General features: G+C 34.8%; 1 protein-coding gene across 12 annotated transcripts in view; it reads left to right on the top strand.

Moving 5' to 3' along the window:
- The window catches only part of LOC117411997 (forkhead box protein P1-like), a 165,780-nt gene extending 146,100 nt beyond the window's left edge, over nt 1-19,680 (top strand). For 7 of the 12 annotated variants that reach the window (XM_058988650.1, XM_058988648.1, XM_058988646.1 and 4 more), the window contains 9 exons: nt 666-749; nt 5,029-5,230; nt 5,852-5,928; nt 6,593-6,694; nt 8,232-8,353; nt 8,784-8,909; nt 9,410-9,479; nt 10,316-10,482; nt 15,352-19,680. In XM_058988650.1, coding sequence (XP_058844633.1) covers nt 666-749; nt 5,029-5,230; nt 5,852-5,928; nt 6,593-6,694; nt 8,232-8,353; nt 8,784-8,909; nt 9,410-9,479; nt 10,316-10,482; nt 15,352-15,496 — 1,095 coding nt within the window. In that variant the 3' untranslated portion in view covers nt 15,497-19,680. Of the gene's footprint in view, nt 1-665; nt 750-5,028; nt 5,231-5,851; nt 5,929-6,592; nt 6,695-8,231; nt 8,354-8,739; nt 8,910-9,409; nt 9,480-10,315; nt 10,483-15,351 lie in introns of those variants that run through there. The other 5 variants (XM_034019910.3, XM_058988652.1, XM_034019917.3 and 2 more) reach the window with 4 other exon arrangements.
- Nucleotides 19,681-24,618: the final 4,938 nt, after the last annotated feature.

The raw sequence follows: 24,618 nt of genomic DNA, 5'->3' as shown, positions 1-24,618 counted from the left end.
AACAAGATTTAGAATAACCATGTGCTCCATATTTTCTTGTACCTCCACGATACCTTTTGTCCTGGCAGTGAAACACCTACTATTTACCACTACCCAGCTCCAGGGTATAATAAGCAATAGTTTGACAATCCAGAAAATGTAACGACTTTTAGACAATGTAGGGAAATAGAATGGCTACCATGTGTTGTCCGGAGTCCTAATTGAACCCCAATTGGAAGCATCTTCACTGAGTCATTGAAGCAGAAGCTAATCCATGTGTTGCATCCACCAAACGTACCGGTGAAGTAATAAAGACATGTGCACATAACAAAGTATTAAAGAAGAGTTCATTGATAAATGGAATCTGCTAGGGGTAGGTTTATTGCAGTTAATTTGTTAAGGCACTGGATGCATACCGAATGTATTATCTTCATCTAAAAAAAAACAAAAAATGTTTACTAGCTAAAACACAGTCTTGGAAAAATTGTTTTGTATTTTGGAACCTACTACTAAAGCAGTTGGGATGAAACCTGTTAATTTGGCATTCAGAGCCACAAAAACATTCTAATGTGAAACACACATTCCTCTGCTTGCCAGCCTTTTTATTGACGCATTTTATGTTTTTGTTATGTTTTTTGTTTTTTAATTTAGGAAAACCAACAAGTATTTTTTATTTTTTTTCCCAGCTTGCTAAAGACAAAGACCGCCTGCAAGCCATGATGACGCACCTGCATGTGAAATCAACAGAGCCAAAGCCTACCCCTCAGCCTGTAAGTATTCATAAAGCACAACAGAACAGACTAATATGAGATACATAAAAGGTCTGGCCAATAATTTGTTATTGTACTGTAACTAAAGCAGCCCCACATTTCATTTGACATTGCAATTGAAGCCATTTGTGTAACTCATGTAAACAGTATGCAAATACTGATTGTAAACAGTAGGCAAATACTGTAACTGAAGTTTCATGGGTTTCCATATTCCATTGCTATCTCCTTACAGAAAGTTCCATAGAATTATTACCATTTATAAGCGTGCTTCTTATTACTAATTCACAGAGGGAGGGGAGGGGCTAGGTCCGTCTAAGAATGACCATGTGCCTTGACTCACTGTGCTCTTGCTTCTGTGTCTAGTAGCATTAGAAATGTAGATTTTGTTTTTACAGTATATTATTTCAAAAAACCAACTGATTTGATTTAGAGCAGAAACAGTGTCTTGTATCTTGCAATTTGGATATTTTCATTTGATCCTCAAAGGTGCAGTGCATAGTCTTTGCTGCTGAACATCAATATCTGTGAATTAATTGAGCATGACTGAATTTAAATGTGTTCCCTAGCAAATTTAGTCAATATATACTAATTCAGTTTAATGAAATTGTTGGTGTTTACAAGAACTGATAACACATTGTAAAATGCACACGGAAACAAGTCACAATGAGAAAGGCTTTCAACTACATTTTCTTTTGAATCTTGCTGATGTAGCCCAGGTTATTTGTTGATATTTATTTAAACTTGTGTCTACTATGACTGGAATCTACCTTCAAAACGCGTCATTATTTGCACAGCAACCTTACAACATATTTTTTTAATTGTTCTTCAGATTTTTTTTATTTATTTATTTGTTTATTTTATTATATACTGTGTCTGCCTATTCTCAGACTGACAGCCTTAAAAGATTATATAAATATTCAACCCAGTCTTGCGGTAGAAATATCCTTGAATATTTTGGCAGATGAAAAAAAGGCTTCTGAATTTGTACAAGACAGCTTTTCTTTTGTAAAGAAATCCAATACTACCATACAGAACAACTGTAATCATTTATTTAGAGCCTGTTAAACTATTGACAGCATGGCCACTGCCACAAGTCAACAAATAACTGAGAGATGTAAACCAACAATAGGCAGTCTGTCTGAGGTTTGCCATTGTCAAATACACTGATTGTTTGGATTAGGTTATGTAAATGGACTGATGTATAGCCCTTTGAAAAAAAGATCACATTTGTATATGAAAAGTGGTTTTGTGGCAGACTGCATTTTAAATACCTTACCTATTTACTGTCAAGTTAGGAGTTCAAATTGGTTCCTGGCAGGTTGGATAGGAAAAGTACCTAACATACAGTAGGCTATATACTCCAGTTTTTATTTAATTGTTTTTTTGGAAAGAGAAAATTCCATGTTAATGTTGCAGAATGAAAAGCAAACATCTTAAGGCTGCTTAAGATACCTTGAATTATGTTTGCATTTGCTTCTAGTTTTTCATCTTTAAATAAAGACTGTTGTAAATGCTTCGAACATATTCTGTGTGTATATCACCACACACAGCATGGGATACAGCAAAGGTAAAGTAATGTGTTTCTTGTAAACACTACAGGATAATCATTATCCCGTGAATCCAGTTAGGCTATCTCTTATAAAAGAGGTCTAGAATGGGTTGGAAGGGTGAATGTCTGAACATTTTAAACAGTGCCCTACTCTAAATAATGTGTAAGGTATCTAGAAACTTCAAAGACAAACAAAATGTTAAAAAAGAATAAATACATTTAAACAAATCTTATCTTACAACAAGGCCAATCAGTTTGCTGTTCATTATTCCGCATGTTGCACGTTTAAGGTGCGGTAACCTATTTATGAAGATATTTTCCAAACCTCTACAGCTTAAGGTGTTAAGTGTTGTGTCAATAACAATGTGTGGCTCAGTGACATGTTTGTATTTATACATGTAATCATTTGGTCTACCTTCGTTACTCATCAATATGCTTGTTTTCCCTGCAAGTATGAAGCTATTAAAATGAAATATTCATGATATAGGAGTATTGAGCATGAGAACAGTTTTATTTATTTATTTATTTATTTTTGCTGGACTTGGCTACTGTACGTTAGATACTTTAGATACTCATAATTTACACTCCCATCTTGAAGTTTTGGTGTTTTTGTTAAGTCAATTTCCGTGTGTTGCGTGTTGCCAGTTCAGGGATCATTTTGTATGTACTCATTTACTTTAATAGCAATTGGAAAATACTGTAAAATAAACAGTATCACAATTTGATCTAAAAAGTATCACAATTTGATCTAATTGTATAAAGTAATATGGTTATGGATATTATTAATTCCTTTTGTCTTCCATTAGCTTCCGTTTGTATATCAGCAATGGTTTTTAATGCCACAGTTTTTAATGCTGCACAAGAAAAATACTGCTAATTAAAATTGCACTTGAAACGAGGTTGATTAGCCTATCATTATAAATTCTTTTATGCCTTTTAGCAGGCTTCAACAATTCTGAAAAAAAAGGCTACGTGCTATTCCATTAACATAGGAGTCTGCTTGCTCTGGTTGTTAAATTAATAGTTATTAAAAAATGTATATTTAAGTTTGTATAGCTTAACAGTTCTGTCAGTATGTTGACCTTTTGCTATGCATAATTAAGAAGAGTATTTTGTTTATTTTTCTGCAGCAGCTTTGAGAAGCAAGGCCAGTATAATTAGATCACCAATTACCATTTAATTAATTTTTGTCTGAAGTCTCATTCCATCTTTGAATTGCAATGAACCCACAGCGCTACAGAAACAAACAAAAGACTCTTCCTATTACTGAAATAGCAGCATTGCTAATGTATGTTTGTATCCTGCAACATTGATTTGATGAGTGAAAGACCATAATCCACCCTACAAAAATAACACTACTGGACTGTACTGAATGCAGGTGTTTCTTTTTTTTAACAATTGAATTTCTTGCAAACTATTTAATTTAAATTTCAACTTCGATTTATGGTTGTACTTTTTTGCAGTGACTTTTAACCCTGCTACAATTTTTAGTTGGGGGGGGAAAAAACATTTCTGGAAAATATAAATAGAACAAAGTAGAGAGAAAAATGTGAACTGATACTACAGTACTAGTATTTTTAAGTTCTCTTGTCTGTGAAATGTACACTATCCCAACAAGGAATATTCACAAACCTTAGCTAATTGGGTCATGAACATGACAGTAGGCAAGGGTTAGGTGTTAAACATGGGCTTTTCACTTTCACCCGAGGCCCTCTGCCTCTGATGTCAGAGCAGAGGGAATCTATTCAGCCTAAACAGATGCCATTATATATAAAAAATAGAAAAGAGACAACTGATACCTCCAAAGCAATTGACAGCATTGACATTTCATTAATTTGCTAGCTCAATCCACCCATGATTGTCAAAGATGACACGCCTTGTGCCCACAATCCCAGTGTTTTGCTCTCCATCCTCACAGGCTGCAGTCATGTTTAATTTGGAAACTGGGCTCCTTCGGCAAATTAGCAATTAGAACAATTTTGTGGGAATATGTATATGTGTCATTAGTTTCCCTGCAAATTAATAGTGGGAGCAGAGGTCAGGCTAAAATTTTCCACTTGACTGCAGCTTCTCTGTTGAGATTTGGCACTTTGTTTGGAATGGCCACAGCTGCTTACAGACATAGTATACCTTTGGAGCACTCTTTTAATTAGTTTACCTTGTAGACATTATTACTAATATTCTGCCTCTCCCCTTGAAAAAAAATTACTCTTTCCACAAAATATTCCACAGACATCTTGCACCACTGTAGACTGATGATGGGGTCATTCATATACAGCATTTAATCATTAGATCACCTCCATAAGCATCTCCTAATTAGAGTCCTTACAAAACAATTTCATCTTGTAATTAGCTGAGATTGGCTGCTTCCTCTGTAACTTATTAGTGGCAGCCCAGCGGTAGGTGCGAAGCACACTGTCATTTGTCAAGCCTGTTAAAGATTACCCTTTCTTTGCTCTTCTCCTTTTTCATTTCCTATTGTTACAAACATCTAAGGACTAAAAAAGGAAGTCCATAAGTGTGGCATATACAACAGTGGATCAGAACGAAAGTTCATTGTAGCTGTGATCTGGAAACAAAACAGTTTACTGTGATATGCTTAACAAAAACTCAACCGTGGTGTACAGTCATGTCAAATGAATCTTCACCTCTGCAGTGTACTGTATGACGATACCAGCGGATCAGTGTGCTTTCAATTAGTTCTTATGTATTTTATTGTGTTGATTGCAGCTGAATCTGGTGTCCAATGCCACACTCTCCAAAACGGCTTCTGAAGCCTCGCCACAGAGTTTACCTCACACCCCTACCACCCCGACAGCCCCCCTCACTTCCATCAACCAGGGACTTTCAGTAATCACACCGACGAGCATGCACAGCGGGGGACCATACAGGAGGCGATATTCCGAGAAATACAATATGCCCATCTCTCCAGGTACTACGTCATTCTTTTACAGAAGTCATGGCTTTTTTTTTTTTTTCTTTTAACAGCAGTAGCGAAAGCGTCAACAAGACAAGAACGGTGCTTTAAATGCTCAGCCATACCATTTATTTAGTATGTATTCTGGTTAAGAAAAAAAAAAAAGTATGAACAAGCCTTAAAGTGTTCAATATATAGCAATATCAAGGGTCCTCAGTGGCTTATCCAGAGTGCAGGCTGCCAGTTGAGCTTCAATCCTCATGATTGGTTGCACTAGTGAGGCATCATTGAAACTATGCATTTCAAATTGGGCTGAAAAACAAGTAAAATGACTGCAGTATAACAAGATGAAAGTTCGTAAATATCTTTAACACTACGACTGTATAGTTTCCAGTGTTAGTAAAAGTTGATACTAAGAATATGTAGACTGCAGTGATGTTATTAGTATGTCCTTTAATGGGAAGATATAATATATCCGTAGTAGATATACTGTGGCATCAGTTCCATAGTTATGTATTAGACCAATTTATTGAGATTTATTCAGACTATACAGACTATAGCAGTGTGAATTTTTATGTGTTACGTGCTTTTCGGATTAAGTCACACGGTATTTAAATATTATATCATTGTTAACAGATCTTTCACAGAACAAAGAGTTTTACATGAATGCTGAAGTGAGACCTCCATTTACATATGCTTCCTTAATAAGGCAGGTAAGAAAATGTATATTTTGTATGTTCATGGGTTGCATATTGAGGCTAAAAAATGATATTTATCACAGAATGTTATGTGCATTTGTTCCCAGTATGTTTAGCCATGCACAGTTATGTTTGTGTGTGTGTTATACACTGTATATATTACATATACAATTTTCACAAACCGCAGTAGATGAAATGAACCTTTACCATATCCAAATGAGCAAAGGAATGTAACGAACTAGAATTGCAATATATAACAATTGCTTTTGATTAAGCATTACAATAGAATGTGATTATTATGAAATTCATTTCACACAACAGTGGGAATGAACCTGTTTAAAGATGGCAAGTCAATTATCACAAACTGCAGTAATCTCTGCTCTCTTGAATTAATCTGAGCTCTAAATAATTACTAAGCTTTAATCTGGTTGTGAAATGTTTTAGGTTTTCTTCATTAAGTAGGAAAATGTAAGATGTATTTTAATCTGCTTAGCATTACTGACAAATTGAAGCATCCAGTAAGCAAATAGAACTGCATGGTTATTGGCCTTTACATTTGCAACTAACATTGATTGGGAATTAAATCCTGGTTTACATTTATATTTTGTATTTTGCATTGCACACATGATTTATTTCCATTATATGGGCAAACATCTGTGGCATATTCTTTTATTTTCAGGGAATTCTTGAATCTCCTGAAAAGCAGCTAACACTAAACGAAATCTACAACTGGTTCACACGAATGTTTGCATATTTCAGGCGCAATGCAGCAACGTGGAAGGTAATTAAAATGTGAAGATAAAACTTTGAGGAAGATTCATATTTTCTGTGGTTTATTAATTGGTAGGAAATAAATGCTGTATTTTCGTACAGTTATGAAAGAGCTATTGTTTCCTTAAAGGCTTGGTACCTGTAGGTTATCTAAACTACCCAGCATTCTCTGGTTCATTTTGGCTTAACTGTGTACAGTGTAAACCTGTGACATACAGTTCATGTTCACTCAGACAAAGGATTCATTCATCCTGGATTGACAACAAGCTCATCGTCTTTACAGCTGCCAACGCACCACTCCTGTATTAAATAATGATATGAACAAAATTAGTCAGTCAAATTTTCTAATACAAATAAATCATAAATGCTGTTAAAATCAATTTTATTATCACATCAAAACATTTATCAAACATTGGTTGCAGTTTGAGCATTAAATCAATTATTATTTTTTATTATTATTATTATTATTATTATTATTATTATTATTATTATTATTATCTGGTAAAATCATTATAAAATGTCTAAAATACTAACAACAAGCATTACCAAAAAAAAAAAAAAAAAAAATGCCATACTATTAAAAAGAAAATAACTGCATGTCTTTGCTATTGGAAATCTCTAAAATTATAGTTTTGTTTAATTCTGAAGTCCTTTTTTATTCACATGGGCCAGTGCAATCTGCCTTAACATGATTAAGAAAATCTGTCTATACTCTCCCTTTCAGAGTTACAGCTGTGAGTCTGACAGCTATCAGCTCACTAGATTCATTCTGCTCCTTAACAAAATGCTCCACCAACCGCTGACAGCCCACCCATAGGGGCACATTTTAGTCATAAACATGCAAGTTCCCCACTGTGACTCAGTCCAGCATGGCAGTGCAAGGCATTGCAAAAACACACAGACTTCAGTATAATGTATGAATGTGTGTTCAGTTTATTTACGGATAGCTGCCTGCATACAAGTGGTATGATGAAAAGCAAATTTATGAGCTTACCATAATATCTTGAATTTTTGCTGTAGGGTGAAAGCCTAACTGGTGCAGACAAGTCAAAAGCAATGCATGTTTACTTTAACAAAAGCTTTGTTTGTGCAGATTGGAATGTGGTCTAACAATCTGTTGTGTAAGATGCAACTGTAGTGTATTTTCTACCAAGTCTCATCAGCTGTTCTGTAGAGTAAATACACCTTTAGGAACACATCCACAAAAATATCCTTTAATGTGAGATTTTACAGTAGCCTTGAATTCAGAATAACTGCTGGTCAGCATAAAACAGATGTCATCCTTTTGTAAAAATGTGGGGTACAGCATGCATACCAAATGACTAGCAATGAAACCAGGAAATATTTTGATGTTAAATATATTTTGTAACTAAGGGAATAAGATTACAAGTCATTGTTGTATTAATACTTTTTATGTATGTATAAAATGTACGGTTGTCTTTCTTTGCGAGTTCATATTTATGTCTTATGTTCTGAATTTTTTATGTTGGGTTTATGTCAGTGTTCTAATAGCCATTTGAATTTGTCTTCTTTTATACCTGCTGCAGAATGCAGTCCGTCATAATCTTAGTCTTCACAAGTGTTTTGTGCGAGTAGAAAACGTTAAAGGGGCAGTTTGGACAGTGGATGAACTAGAGTTCCAAAAACGAAGGCCGCAAAAGATAAGTGGGTATGTCCACCATGTTTACACTTCTAAGCATAGTTTGGCTCACGCTTGCTGCTTAAACCAGACACTTTTGGCTTCATGGAGGTGATGGATCAAACACTTAAGATATTTAGTCATTGGCTTTACAAGTTGGGGACGAAGGGTAAACATTCCATCACATTCTTTGTATGCCATGGTGCCCTGAAGTACCCTTTCCCTGCTTGCTTTGGTGTTCTCCGCATCACATGCTTTTAGCTCTCTAGAAGGTGCAAATTAACCCTCATTTCCTTATGCTTATTTGCATTTTATTTTTTCCCCTTTCATCCTCCCTTGTGTTTGTTGTGTGCCCCTTCATCCCTCCATTTGTGTTGTTGCCGCTGCATCTGTGTTGGCTGCTGCATTTGTTCCAGGGTGCCATTCGCACCAACCTTTCACTGCATAAATGCTTTATCAGAGTAGAGGATGAGTTTGGGTCCTTTTGGACTGTTGATGATGAGGAGTTTAAACGTGGTCGCCACATTCAGCGAGGCCGTCCTCGGAAACACAACACTGAGGAAGCTATTGATGATCTATTTTTACAGTAAGAGCTTTCGCTTGGCTTTGCATGGTTCATTAATCAAACACAACTTTATAACATCCCTACATGTCTTGCTGTTATGTGATCATGCTATATCACTCCAATTTCTGTTTGTCTTGTATGCTGTATATATGAACAAACTCTGCTTTCACTAGATATTATAGTATGGAAATATATCCATACATATATATATATATATATAATTTAAATGTGGTGTAAGTTTGTTATAAGCTACTGAAGTAATTAAGAAACATGTGCACATACATATTAAATATTGAAATACCAGTGTTTTAAAGTGAAGTGGAATACCATCTGTTCAGAAGCATGTTGACCTAATGAATAAAAACATTATTCTTTTCAATTAGTGAGCTCCAATGTCATGAGAATATGTATGTTTATACCATAAATTAAGATGTACATATGCTACCTTCAAGAACATGCATATGCATGTGCCAAGCAAAGTTAAAATAAAATAAACTGTTACATTTTTCTCTTTTACACAGCAGTCCAACTCTTGTAAAGAATATACAGACCAGCCTTGCTTATAGCACATCTCTCAATGCTGCTTTTCAGGTAAGACCAGCATGTTGCCCATTCAAGAAAACTGAAAAATACATGAAATAAAATAATAACAAAGAATACCACCATTGTAATTACTGGAACGCAGCTATTAGTGTGCTGAGTGATAGGATGCCATATCACATGACTGCTGCAGTTAGTGGGTTTAGACTTCTAATGAAGACATTTTTCATAATTCAATTATTCATCCATCTCTCATTACTTGTTTTTATAAGCAGAAGTAATACAATCAAATGATGTGTGTATTAAATCAAGTACTGTTTTTGTGTGTCTGTTTTCAATAACCTTCAGGATTGTATTGTAGAAATGTGTGTCATCTACCCACAATATTCATATAGTATTGAATAAATAAACACCACTGGGTCTCAGTTCTTTTCTGACATGCTGAGTTAACCCTCTGTGAAAATGGGAGGTATTAAAATGTACCAGCTCTAAATACCCTTCTCTCTTAGGCCCGTGAACTCTTGCTTAACTACTGTTTTGTCAAGCATATTTTACTATAACAAAATGAAACTCTCTGCTTACCCACCATTTAAGAATACTCTCTGGAACTTCTCCACTTCATAATATACCATAATAGATATATACAGATATTTTACTGTTAAACATTAAAAGGTTATGAGCAAAGTTACATTCCCAGCTTCTAGTAATGCCTTTAGCTGCAAATTCCTGCTTGTTACCATATTGCCCATTTAATAAGTGCACATTGATTTAATAAGTAAAGGATTGTTTAGGAGTCCCAGTTAGGAGAAAGGGGACCTCTTCAGGTAAATATCATTAACTCCTTTAAGCATTTTTTTACAGTATTATTTTGTATCCATGTTTCATAGGCTTCAATGGTAGAAAATAACATACCTCTATACACTACTGCTTCCATGGGAAGTCCCACTCTTAGCTCACTGGCTAATGCTATACGAGAGGAGGTAAATGGTGCAATGGACCATGCAAACAGCATCGGAAGTGACAGCAGCCCAGGACGATCTCCTTTTCAACCTATGTGAGTACTGAACCATCTGTGCATACTGTATAACTTGAGTGCTATTTCACCTCTGGCCAGTCAAAGCGCTATTTAAAAAGCAACAAAATGTTAAATGTGTATATATAAAATGTAATAAATACAGATACAAATTAAATAGAAAATCAAAGTGATATACTGTAGCGAATGCACTTGTATGTATGTTCTAAAATCTGCTGTTTTTTGTGTACATGTAGTTCAGATTTGTTCTTCTATATATATATATATATATATATATATATATATATATATATAGATAGATAGATAGATAGATAGATAGATAGATAGATAGATAGATAGATAGATAGATGCTTATTTAATTGTGTTGAGACTGTGTTATGACATTCTTTAAGAACCTAAACCTCTGTCAGTCCTAATGTACATGTGGTGCATGTGGGTTAAAGTGATCTACCATTTCATCCTACTCCCATTTTGTTTTTACAGCTGTGAGGATGTATGTTACTAATATGTATTTACTTTGCAAAATATGCTTAAGCATGATTAACAAGCAGCTCAAATGTATTTCGTACAGAAACTGACAGTGCATGCCATGTACTTAAACAGACCATATTTTAAGAAGTGATCTTTGTATTAAAATACACAAGCTCGTACAAATACTGGACATAACTTGGTATATAAAGTCATGAGCGGGCCATTTTTGACTTTTTAATTATAAATTAAAGTAATAGACTTTAAATTTTTTTATATATATATTTTAGCTCAAATATAAAGCATGTACACATGATGGGAAATCTCCTGTTTTAATTAGCTGTATGACATCGCTTTTGGATGTTATTCAAACTGCGGTTAGATACAGTTGAAACCACAGTTCCCTATGCACTTGTTGTACAGACCAACTTGTTCAGTTGGTAGAAGCTTGAAATAATATGCTGAAGACAGCATCCTTTCCAGATGTTAATGTCAGCTCAAAGGAAAAGCTGTGTGATTTTTTTTTTTTTACTGAAAACAAATCTCAAGACAAAATAATTAGAATAGCAACAAAAGCAGAATAATGAGTGCCTAAAAACATAGTGCTGATGAATAGAAATTTGCCATCCTCGGTGCATGTGGATAGAGCTCAGGGCAGTGCTTCAGAACAGGAAAGGGTAAGGCAGGATGGGTGTGCTGCCCCAAAGGCGTGCTTTCTATTTTATGGGGTGATTTGATAAAGTTCATAGCTTGACACTGGAAATACAATGCAGCCTTTAAACTGTATGAAATGCAACAAACAAATGTTTGGGTGTACTTCTGAATTGTATTAAACATTGCTGGTTAACTCCTCGAGGGTGGTCATCAGATTAGGTGATCCTCCCTCCCAGTTTAATACTCACGCATATTTTGTATTCAGCTAAACTGTACGGTAAACTACAGTATATATTTTACCAAAGCAAAATTGTGTGGTGAATTCTAAAATAAAATAGGACTGGTAATACTCACTTTCCAAAAATCTTTTAACTATGTACAAGTCCTTGATTAAGCCATTCCAACTACAGTGTATCGTTGATGGTGTAGTTATGTTATTTACGTGTGCACAACTCTATGACATCTAAACAAAAATAAAAAGTGTTTTCATTCTTATTGTAGTAATATTTAGTGCACAACATATAAACCTAGACCTGTAATTAGATCATTTGAATACGTTACTGAGATGGTAATCAGGAACTAATCATGTTTGGAAACCACAACTCTGAATGAATTTGTTTAAATAGATAGCGGGTACAATGGTGACATTAACAGTTATGCTGTATTTGCGTATTTTATTTCCAGCTTGAAAAACATTTAAAACGTCTCCTAATCTTTCTTTTAAACAAACATGGCACGGTGAAAGGCATCAGGGTGAACATTTTGGTGTCCGTTTCATTTTATTTTTCTTTCTTGCGTAGTAAAAATGAAATAAATTATTCTAGAACCTAAATGTCATTCAGGTTTTCCATATAGAGCATGAAAGACCCAAGTTTTGTTTACAATACACTTGCAGTTGCATAATTATAAGTTGGTGGGGAACATTGTACTTTCATCTTGATATGCTCTGAAGGTAGCCATAAAGCAAACTACTACATGCTGTGTTGAAGCATAATACCTTCAACAAGGTTTATTAAAATCCCCTTTCTTCCCAGAGTGAGGGGGGGGACTCGACACAAACACAAAAGAATTACTCAAATGTGAATGAAGGGAAATCTCGGTTGAAAGCAAATGTTTACACTTAACCCCTTAAAACCTGTAAAACAAATACAGGCAAAGTTCTTTAGTACATTAAGGGATGACATTTATAAATGTATGACTATGCCAATATTGTATTAAGCAATAACACTCAACAGGGTGTGCAGACATTGTGCATTGTAATTCATTGTGAAATGTTAGTAATATTAGTTAACCAGTTTCAGCTGTTCAGATTAGTAATATAGGGTGCTAGCCAACGTTTGTCCTCTGATAACAGCAGGTAGCTGCAATTGTAATTATAAGCACAATGTCTGTCAGCATATGCTAATATAATAATAGCAAAGGGTCCAGACCTGAGGCAAAGTTGTTTGTGAAACTGATAACCATAAACCAAAATAATGGCTAATCTCTTTTTTTATTTATGAAATACAGCATAGTAATCGTAATCAGTGCTATTCAGACTTTGCAATTGTCTGTCCCATGACAAGACCTTTCCTTTTTTATTTTCAGAACCTTTTACTTTATTTAAAAGATTCAAGTTATTTAGGGACAAGTGTCCACCAGGGCTGCAGAATATTCACACCCACGCCAAAGAATTTGGTTGGGAGCTGAAGATTAGGCCCCCTACACACCACTGTTTCTTCTAAAACATTAAGATATCCTCTTTGCAACCCACAATAATGCTCACATAAAGTTTGTCACCTCACTCCCGTCCGTCCATCCGGAAGGTTTGCAGTCTGTGCCCTGAAGATTTTTGGACATTCTGCTACTCTGGTGTCCGCATTATCAAACCACAATAAAATGCGCAGATTTCTGAGCCTTTGCTATTGGTCTTTTAAAATGGACATTAAAGCACATGGTGCTACCAAAACAATTGTAGTCTTGCCTAATATGTGTGGCCATCGTTTCGTAGGGTCACATTTGGCCGTATGAAAAACAAATGATATGAGACAGCTGAATTTGATTTTGTTACGGTAATGAGGTGAACATTTTGTGCAAAGAAAACATTTAGAATGTTTTTTGTTTGTTGTTTTTTTTTCTTCTTGAGATAATGGAAGAGAAACGTTACGACAGGAAGCAACTTGTGTGTGTCGGTTATGTTCCTTCAACGGAAAGTGCAGCATGGAAAAGACTGCATGGCATTCAACGTTTATTTTTCCTTTGTTTGTAAATGCTATGAAAAAAATACCATTAAAATTTAAATACACGTGTAACATGTTTGCGTCTTTCATTTAGGTAAACGTGAGCTCTACGAAGTGATGGTTATAGATATTAGATAAGATTTACTGCATTATTTGTTTGTGAGATGAAACTGCCTGTATGTCCCATAGGGTGCGATGCCTCCAGGGCAGGGTTAAGGCACACTGGCATGGTAACAATGCAGCAGCCAGTGTAGAAATACTCTGGGTATGAATATGGCTGTAACTTATACACCTTTAGCAAGCACTATCGATTCCTACCAGTAACATTAGAAACAACGGACATAAGTTTGCAAGTAGTCCTTTTATTTTATATCTCGTAGACATGGCAGCAGTAAACACTATGGGTGGAAGTGTCTATATTTAGTTTCTTATTTAGAGGAAGAAAGGGCTTTATTACTTCACATATGAAAAACTAAATGACTATTTAAAAAAAGCCATCAGGTTTTCTTTCCAGTCAGTTATAGTAGTTGGTAAATTTTAGCTGTGGTTCCATGAATTTGCTTAAGAAAGGAACTTCAAAAATTTCTCTCACAGGTGTTACACTGCCAAAACTCGTCTTATAAAAATGCGTTTGCAAGGAATTTGTCGTGTTTGTGATTTACAGGAGGCATTTTTCAAATGTTATCAAAGTATTTTTTTTTCTGCATTCACCCCACATTCCCCTGTGGATTCTTCATGTGTTGTTTCCATAATGAGAAATTGGCAGATCGCATCTCTTTAGTGCATCCTTTGCCCAGTCTGTGGACTGAGGTTCATGTTTTGCCATGTTTACAACTGACAGCGTTATTATTCTTATAAGGACTCTGGTTTCTTATCACACTGTTGTGTTGAGCAGGCCTTTTTCCTCTCTGCTTGTGTTTCCTGGCAGGGCTTTTCTTCCCTTATTGACACTTTGTAAAAATATGCATTAATTTGGAGTTTAAAACATGTATCATGGTGTCTCGTCGCTGTGTTTGCTTGAAGTTGATTAATGATAGAACCTCACTTGGGGTCGTCCTCTGGAGACTTGCCTCACAGGTTCTGCATGTTAACTAGAATAAAGCAGAACACACAGGGAGCAATGATCAGCCACCGCAAGGTGCCAGACAAACAGCCCGCTTGCTTGGTGTAGTCTATCTTATTTTTTTCTTATTGTTAATCGTACTCATTTATCAATGTTAAAGTAATATCCTGTCTGCTATCTAGACAACAAAAATGCTGTCGATAAATAGGACAATAGACAGTATTTATTTATTTATTTTAACAGATTTTCTTCTAGAAGTGACAAAGCAGCTGTATTGCTTGTAGTCTCAACTTTTCAATTGTGTGAATGAAAGGATGTACTCTACTGTCCATATTATATATAGTGTTTTGATATTTTATGTATTTTTTTTTCATGTGTAAATTGGTATTTTGACAGCGTAACGCGTGGTGGGACGATAAAGTACCTATTACGTTTTTTCAAAGTAAGGTGATTTTAAATATGACTGATCTCTATTTATTTCTGTAGGCATCATATCAATGTTAAAGAGGAACCACTGGATCCAGAAGATCATGATGGTCCTTTGTCCCTTGTGACAACAGCCAACCACAGTCCAGATTTTGACCATGACAGAGATTATGAAGACGACCCTGGGAATGAAGACATGCAATAAGCACATGTCGTTGTAATCCTGAGATTGAAAGAACTAATCAAAATGAGCTGTAAAATCTCTCCAAAAGAAAAAGGGGGTCTGAAGGATTTTCAGACCATTTTGACAGTTATAAAATGTTTTAATTGACTTAGTGCCATTAAATAAATAAAATATCCCATTTGGGAGTATTTTTTATTTATTTATACTTTTTTGTTTAACAAAAAAAAAAAAAAAAAAAAAAAAAAGGAATTTCTACTCGACATGTATTGAATGGACTTGTTTGGTACTTGGGACTTTTCCTCTTGAAATCAACATCAGTGCTGTGTTACTGGACAGTTCATGCTGTACACACACACTGCAGCGGACAACGGACTGCAATCCTGCAAATACGGATAACAAAGCCACATTAAACTGAGCATGTACTTTTCACACTGCAGGTTGAACTGTGCCCAGAAACTTAAGAGATTTTGATGGACATTTGATTTGCACAGTGCTGTGTGTGGATTAAGTTGATTATCACTGCCTTTAATCCACTTTTTTTGTTGCTTCCATTAAGGTTGGGGAGGGTCTTATATGGGGGGAAAAAAGCTATAATTCTTTGTAATGTGTTGTTTTTTGTTTCTTCTACTACTACACATTTTTAAACTCTGACCAGCCTCCTTAAACTTGGAACGTTGGCCCCTTAGAGGCTTCAGATGGTCAGCACTTGATGATGATGATGATGATAATGAATGTTTATTTTTTATTTTATTATTTTTTTTTTGTATATGAAGCAGAATGTCAAACACCTAGTAGTATTTTTCTGTCATTTATTCCATAATTTGCTTCAAAATGCAACCTCATGCCACCAAGTTTTTTTTTTTTTTCAACACAGCTGCCCGTTCACTTCTGCTTGTTGCCAAAATGTAGCCCACCCCCCAAAATTGTGAAGTCCAGCAGTAATGCACTACTCATAATGAAGGTTCTACCTACGCATAGACAAAGTATTGTAAAAAAACAAAATGAGAATGAATGACAGAGAAATCTTACCAGAATTCAAAGAATGGAATAGATTTGGTCTACACAGCAGTGAAAGACTTAGCTGCAACAGAATCACTGAACATTCTTGAAGCATTTGACCCAAGCATTTTTTTTTTACAGAGTAATATACATACCTTAATAATAAGTAATAGTTATAATAGTTATAAACAGAAAATATACATACATTAGGCCCACAATTGAAAATATAAGCAAGAGAAATGGTCTCACCTCTGATTACTATATCACAGGTTCAGCATTTCATTGCAGCCTGGTTCAGAACTGCTTTGGAGATAAATCTGTTTAAATAGAACAGACTTGTCATGTTGAGGGGATAGTGGTAGCTAAATCCAGCAATGTCAAAGTATTAGTGTAATTGTTCATGTGCAAATACTGTGCTGTGTTCTATTGCTGTATGCCAGCCACTATCAATACTTTAGCAGTGGGAGCAGAGCATGATGTGCGGCTGGAGACTGTTTTGCAAGTTTGGCGCAGCTAGAGAATACTGAACTGAAATCAAACGTTTGTACAAGTCTGTCACAGATCACTTAAAAAACACTGCAACCAACCACTTGTATCAGTTGTATTTATTTAGGAAGTCTGATTTCAATATGATTTGGTTAATAAGCTTTTGAAGTTTTTTTTTTTTTTTTTTTTTTTTTGCTTAATATTTTTGTTCTGTAATTACCAAAGATGAACTGTTAAGTCAACTATGTTCTCTGTTTCATTCTTTATCACATAAGGCCAAATATCCTCTCATTTTTGTCAATGGAGGCAGAGAGGGATAGATGGGATTTAGAGAAATAGGCTAATTTAAGGCTATATCTAGCTGTTGGTGATAAAAGCTCCTTGTATCTTCAGATTATTATTGGTGGATGATTTAAGCCAAAGGTGTTGCTTACTGAGTAGCCACATGTTGTCCTTGCAGTGACCAAATTAGAAACCATACTAAAAAGCAATGAAAAACAGACCAAACTAAGGGAACAAAATTAGGGGTCCAACAAATATAGGGAGCATTCCATCTTGAAAAGGTAACTGTACATCAAGGGTAATGTTAAGACGCTGTGATTGACAGCGAGCAGTGCAAACGATTCTACAAATTAAGTGAACCATGCAGTGGTTTTTTTAAGGTTATTTTACGTTCCAGATTTTTAAAAGATTGTATGCACCTTCTGTTGGAAGACCAGAATCCTTCAGTGTGCCAGGATTATTTCTTTTGTTTTTGTTTGCCTTGGCACAGTTCTGTGATTGTTTTTAGTTTCTGTCAGCATTTTGTTTTTTATTATAAAAACACTCCTGTTAACTCATAAGCTTGGTACAAGGTACTTTTGTGGCAGTTATTTTTAAGCTTTATCATGCTTTCAATAAAAATAGCAACCTGTGGTCTTGTAAAAATGTATTTAAAATTGTATCAAGGCAGCTTCATGACGTGCAAGCAGTAGCCAAATGGGATCGTGGGATCCCTGCACATCCAATCTGAGTGGTTTGCTGGTTAGCTGTGCATTTTAAAGGGGGTAAAAAGCTAGTTTAGATTAGTACATTCTCAGCATGTGTAGCTAGACATGACTAAAGATAACAGCATGAGAAAACTGTTAGTACGCATACCTCAGTTCAAACCTTTAGGGAATGATTAAATATAAAAATACATTTCATGCAGTTGCACTTAGTTGTATGTCTTGCATGCTTAGTCAAAAGACTTTAGCAAAAAATTAGAGCTTGCCTATCTCAAGGGGCTCACAACCTTTCAGTAAAACCAATTTAAACCTCAGGTCTTTCATGAAGAAAACATACCATTTTTTGTGTTTGGGTTTCCCCCACCCCACCCCCATCTACTATCTCTTTGGATATACAAAGGTTTCAATTGGGTGGGCTTTCTTCTGTTGTACATATATCCCCATGTCAGTGCAAGCCTTTGTCTTTTTGGTTTCTTTTATTGTTCCTTCCAATGCTAAACTTGCTCGTTTAAACACGTTTGCTTTAATGCAACTGCTTTGTATTAACTTTATTAAAATAGCTATGAAAAAACTACTGTATGTATTTGAATAGCAGAATGTGCTGCACTTGTATTTTAATTAGTAATCCTTGCTTTAAACAAAACGGATATTTGCTGACAGTTGGGTGGGGGGGATCCCTTATGTTTTGCTTTAAAACTGTAACATAGAGGACAGACTTTTCTCTGTTACCATTGACCGAGGCATTTTGTACAGAATTTCTGTTTGTGTTAAGCTGTTTTGATAGTTCCCGCCTTATGATGGTCCAACCACTGCCTTTTGTGGCTGTCTTTAAAAGGTTCAAACTACTGCAAAGAGGGCCATTTTAAAGTTTTCTCGTCTTCAAGGAAATATTTTGCATGAATTATTCTTGGATCACACTTAAAAAAATAAAATAAATAAAAATAAATAAATAAAATAATGTAAAAAAAAAAAAATAGTCAAGTGTTCATAAATCATAAAGGGGAGTGTCAATCTAATAAATTTTGTAAAGAACTTTACAAGGTGCCAAGATGTAAAGAATATTTGTTACATGCTTTTTTCAAAGAAAAGCATACATTAGCATAAAGGAAATACCATGTATCAGACAAAATTGCTGTCAGGAATGAGAGTCGCAGCCTTCTTTGATGAAATAAAACTGGACCGTTAACGCTGTTGAATTATTTGATTATTAGAGTAGGTAAAATGAAGCGTAGCGGGTGGAACAATGTTAAGTTGAGCACATAGGTCAATGTCAAGTGACTAGCTGACACCTGCCTCTAAAGGTCAATATGGTAATAATGTTTACTCCTTTATTGATTACTCATAATACAAACTGTTGCAGTACATCATTTTCGATGTCAGATATTTAAATAAATAATAACAGTGGCATTTTATCCATACATTTCCATTGCAGTCGTGTCAGATGTGCCTCAAACGTATTGTGGATTATGCTCACGTAACAAGTTCTGCAACTCCTTGCTTAAGAAAAAAGGTACAGTCAAAGAAATGGAGTTAACATGGTGCTGCACAGGTTTGCTCTGCCAGGTTGGAGATGTCTCTGAAGGCATAAATGAAACTCATTCCTTACATCTGTTTGTAATACCGTACCATCATTCCATGTCTGTTGATGCAGACAATAAAAAACTGTTGTACAGTCAGTACTGATTACTGATTAAAGCATTCTCAAATGCAATAAAATGCTGGTTGTTCACATTGTTTTGCTGAAGCTGTGATTTTTGTCATTTTTTTATACACTCAAAAGCGGATTCATTTGTGTTTTTTTTTGTAACAAGTTATTGGCCTAATTAAAAATAATAATACTAATTTAGTTTGTTATTAACATAGAAAAAAAGCATGATGACGTTATTGAAATGTGTAAAGAACACTCATTGGAATGCTTATGGCATCTGATACTACAAAAGAACATTCTCAGTTTCTTTGCTTTGCTTTCCAGGAAATCTTGCACTTGTCTTTGTGGTCAAGCATCTTACTGGCTACAAAGCATGTCAGTCCTTTAGGGCTAGCAGCTGAAGCAGTTTTGAGACATATAAAAAAAAAAAAAGCCAGTGAGATTCTCTAAACATTTCAGTCCTAGCCATTTAGAAAAAAAAAATTCAACCCAGAGAATTTAGCTGGTCTGTATTACTTCTTATTAAGCAATATTATAATATATATTATTTAAACTAATAAAAGATATAAAAAACCTGAACCTGCAATTACAGAAATACAATAGTACATACAAATATTGCAAACAGAGTGCTATAATTACTAGATAATGAATTGTATTACTTACAGATTATTAGTAGTAATATATTGTATCTCTCGCCTGGGTCCCTGGAATTTGTCCATAGTTGGGACACTATTTGTTCTGTATTAGCAAACTGGGGATGGCTGGATGTGGATTGTGGGACTCTACAGACATCCACCAGCCATTCCTCAATTCAATGAACGAGTACATGTACAGCAAACATTATTATTTAATGTAATCAATTAGCTTTAGTGTTCAAAAGAAACTCAAAATGTTATTTAAACAATATCATTACTGAGTTAAACTGCCATTGTGCTTATCATAAAAAAAACATTGTAGAAATTTAAAAGCATTTTTGCGGGGCCTTTAATAGGGGGGAGCGACTGATACACAAGTTCTTGAAATTTGTTTGGGTACTTGTTTGGCTAAAATAAAATAGGTTAACACAGATGTGATTTTACGGTCTGTTAATTATTACTTTTTAAATTTTTAGAAATTTTGAAAAACTATAGTTTCTAACAGTTTAACTAAAAATGAAAAATAACACTAAAATTATTAGCGGAATAAAATGTTGCAAACAAGGGTTATTTCGAAACTAAACCTGTGTATCTTTCTTTATCAGTGTTGAGCATGTAAAAAAAAACAATTGTAAAAAAAAAAAAAAAGTTTTTTTTAAAAGGTGTTTTCATAAAATTGAAGTCGCAAAAAGGGAGGTGAGACTTTTACACCAATGCAATCCATATGATTTTTACAGCATGTCTTTAGCATATATCCTGAAAACCACTGATTGCCTCTAGCTCTGCCTCTACATATGGATATAACATGAGTCCAGAGTTGTTGATCGTGAGGTAAAATGGCATGTCCTGCTAATCAGAAACTTGTAGCTACCAGAGGCCATCATTTTCTGATCCCAAATGGGCATAGGGCCATCTCAGCTTGCTCGGATAAGCTGGACAAAAATGGTGAACAGGGACCAGAATTTGGTCTATGCAAAGCTTTACTGGAAACCGATGGTCTGTGCAAGGCTTTACTGGAAACCGATGGTCTGTGCAAGGCTTTAGGCTGGAGTAATATGATGGTGAGTTGTGATGTGAATAAGATTTTTGGTGCCATCTTGAATGGGCTGTTTACTGACAAATCAAGATCAACAACAATAGAGCTGTTCCAGGATGGAGAATGATCTGGATACACTAACTGTTTCTAATGTTGTTAACAGGTGTAGTTTAAACAGGTGTGGCATGATGTAAAAAAAGAAGCCACTTAATTTAAAAAAAAAAAAAAAAGCTAATTATACAACAAGTGTTGAGAGATCAAAGAAATCTTTCATATTCAATGGTTCTAAAATGATTATTATTTTTTTTACCTTTAGGAGTCTATCTTGCATTCATTCAAATCCAACGACAGAAGGACCGGACGAATGGTTCTGTTCCAACTTTATGCAGAGCCTGATCTATGGAAAGTCTGAATTCAGTTGTTTAATTTAGGTTTAAAAAATACTCTCTTTTTCCATTACCATCTATGTTCTATAAACAGAATACTCCACGAACATTCACAGAGTGCCCTGGTTATTTCACTCATGGCAACAGTCATGGGTTATTCGGCTTTTTCATTTGTGGAATAACTACAGTACTCTATGGGCGTTTATAAAGTATCCTCTACTTCATATTTTTTGCTGGCTTTATTGTATTAGCATCAGGCATATTGTATAATAAGTGAAACATGTTGTGCACAGCAATATCACGGTGGTTAATCTGATCAGTGCTGATAGCTATTATTTACTTGACATTTTTATCACTTGTCATATCTAAGAAATTTCTGTAGAAAGAGCCAAAATGATTCGTCATCAGGCTTATAGCTGATCTTCCCATGAAGATGACCAACACAAGTGCCTGTACTTAAATATTAAATTATGTCATAATTAAAAAGAGACAGTTAAACTGTCTACTGTTAACAGCAATTTAGGTAACTGCGTTTGATCAGCTATAAATTGTAAATGCATTAAAATTCCAGAAATATTAGCGATATGCATTTCTTGATGGAAATTAATGCTGATCACCAGGGCTTCTTTTTTTATGACAGAAGCACAAGTCATGTTGGCCACAAAACAGGATACAAAGATCAAGCCTGAGCCCTTTTAATCTTGTGAAACAAGCAATTACAAATAGTTGCATCGATTTGTTAAAAAGCTTTAGGTGACATAAATTGTTTCCAGCTTAGCTTATTGCTCCAATACATAAATGTCAGCGGGTATATTATTAATTAAAGCCATGAAAAGACAAGATTTAGTGGAAACGGTATACAATCATACGACAAGTCTTTCTGCGGGCAATATTTCAGCTACGCATTTAAGGTGTTACCAAGTATCTAGGGTCCTGCATTTCACCCTTATTATCCAATCCTTTGAATATTACAACCTCATAAGTAGCCTTAATGTACTTATTTACAGGTTGACTTGGAAACCATTTTATTTAAAGATACTGATTAAACTAGAAATCTGGAACATAATCCAAGGAAAACCTCTCCAGTATTGTATGTGTATGTTTTAAACATTGTATAACAACAATAAAGTACTCAACAGGTTACCATGTTACCATGAGATTATTGTGTTTTGTGTTTTTTTTTTTTTTACAGTTGAGTAACATTCTCGCTAAATTGAATCTACAGTTTACGTTTGTTTATTCACTAACTTACTTACTTAATTGAAATCCAAGAGTTGGATCATATAAAAATGCACTGGAATGCCTAGAGGAAAAAAATCAATATCTATCTATCTATCTATCTATCTATCTATCTATCTATCTATCTATCTATCTATCTATCTATCTATCTATCTATCTATCTATTTTTTTAAATAAACAGAAAATAATGTATGTAATATTAGTGTCTACTGTAATTTGATATTAATGCAGCCATATTCTCAATTCCCATTAAGTTGATTCCCTATTAATACACACATACTTTTTATTATTTTGTACTCATTCCATAAGATTTTCCATCTTTTCAATATTTTTTTTTTTAAATTTTGATTGAAATATAAACTGGACACCTAGAGCTGGTGAGGCAACTAGAGGCTTTACAGGAGTTGGCAAAACTTCCCCCAAACATCAACTTTCAAATGGAATTTAATCTGATTTAAAAAAAAAAAAAAAAAAAAAAACTATATATATATATATATATATATATATATATATATATATATATATATATATATATCTTATAACTGCAATTGTTACCTAGGTTACCTACATCTGTTATATCTTTACATTTCCTAATTAGCTGGTCATACTTTGCATTCCCTTTTCCTTTTATGAAAGTATTTCATGTAAATTGGCCATTAACACAAAAATACCATGCTTCATTAAATACCATCAATCTTTTTCAGGACACAGGTGCTATAAAATTGAAGAGACAAATTGTAAATCTGTACTGGTCTTGGGTTACTTATGTTGATGCATTTTTGTAACCTGGATGTACATTATTTTAAATTGGACACCAGTACACTGAAAAGTAGCATTGGTGTATGTTTCTATCAAGCCTCTGAACCCAATTCACTGCTCTCCTCTTCTTTTCCTTGTCTCTCTCCATCATTTATGTCCAGCGCTGAGGAAGTCTGTGTTTCTTTTTTTTCCCCACTGAATAAAGGTTACTCTTGCTCATTATATAATTTAAAAGCTTAGAACTTGAAGAATAGAGTTAGTTTCTTAAAAAAAAAAAAAAAAAAAAGTTTCCCCATAACAATATATCCTCCTACTGTCCCATTTCAGTGTTTCAGGCCCCAAATTATGGTGCTACAGATAAAGGAATGGCCCCACAAGAGATACAGTACTAATATGTCTCCAAATGAAGACCTTTTTTTCTATTTAGATCATTCAGAACATGCTGGAATATAAAATGGCACAGAAATGATAACTAAATTACAACGTAAAATTACAAACATTTTTCAATAACTATTTATGCATCCACTTCATTGTGAAGTGTATACCTATGACTTAAAAGCAACTGCTGACCTCTGTCAACCAAAACAAATATAATACCACCAAGGGGTGGTGTTCATGTTGGTCAAAATCTGTCTCCACAGGGCAGGTATTCTCCTTTCCTCCTATGGAAACACAACCAACACCATTAGTTACAAACAACATCATTTACCCCAGGAACTCACCTTCAGAAATCAGATTTGAACTGCCATCTTCAGGGAGAGAAAGCCATGGGATTAGCCCACTGCACCGCCACCAGCTCCCATAGAAAAGAAGTGTTTTACACTGAATTAAGGTCAATTAACAAATTAATTGAAAATAAAGGAAGGAATCAACTGGATTTGTACCCAGGACTCCAAAACGAGCACAGCATGTTACTGAATTTATGAAATCATCTGTGCTGTGCTGTTCTGGAGGACTGAGTTCAAATCT

Source organism: Acipenser ruthenus, chromosome 16 (genome assembly GCF_902713425.1).
Source record: "Acipenser ruthenus chromosome 16, fAciRut3.2 maternal haplotype, whole genome shotgun sequence".
Taxonomy (NCBI): Eukaryota; Metazoa; Chordata; class Actinopteri; order Acipenseriformes; family Acipenseridae; genus Acipenser; species Acipenser ruthenus.
Note: the sequence above shows the minus strand (reverse complement) of the source record. Positions and strands in the feature narration are given on the sequence as shown.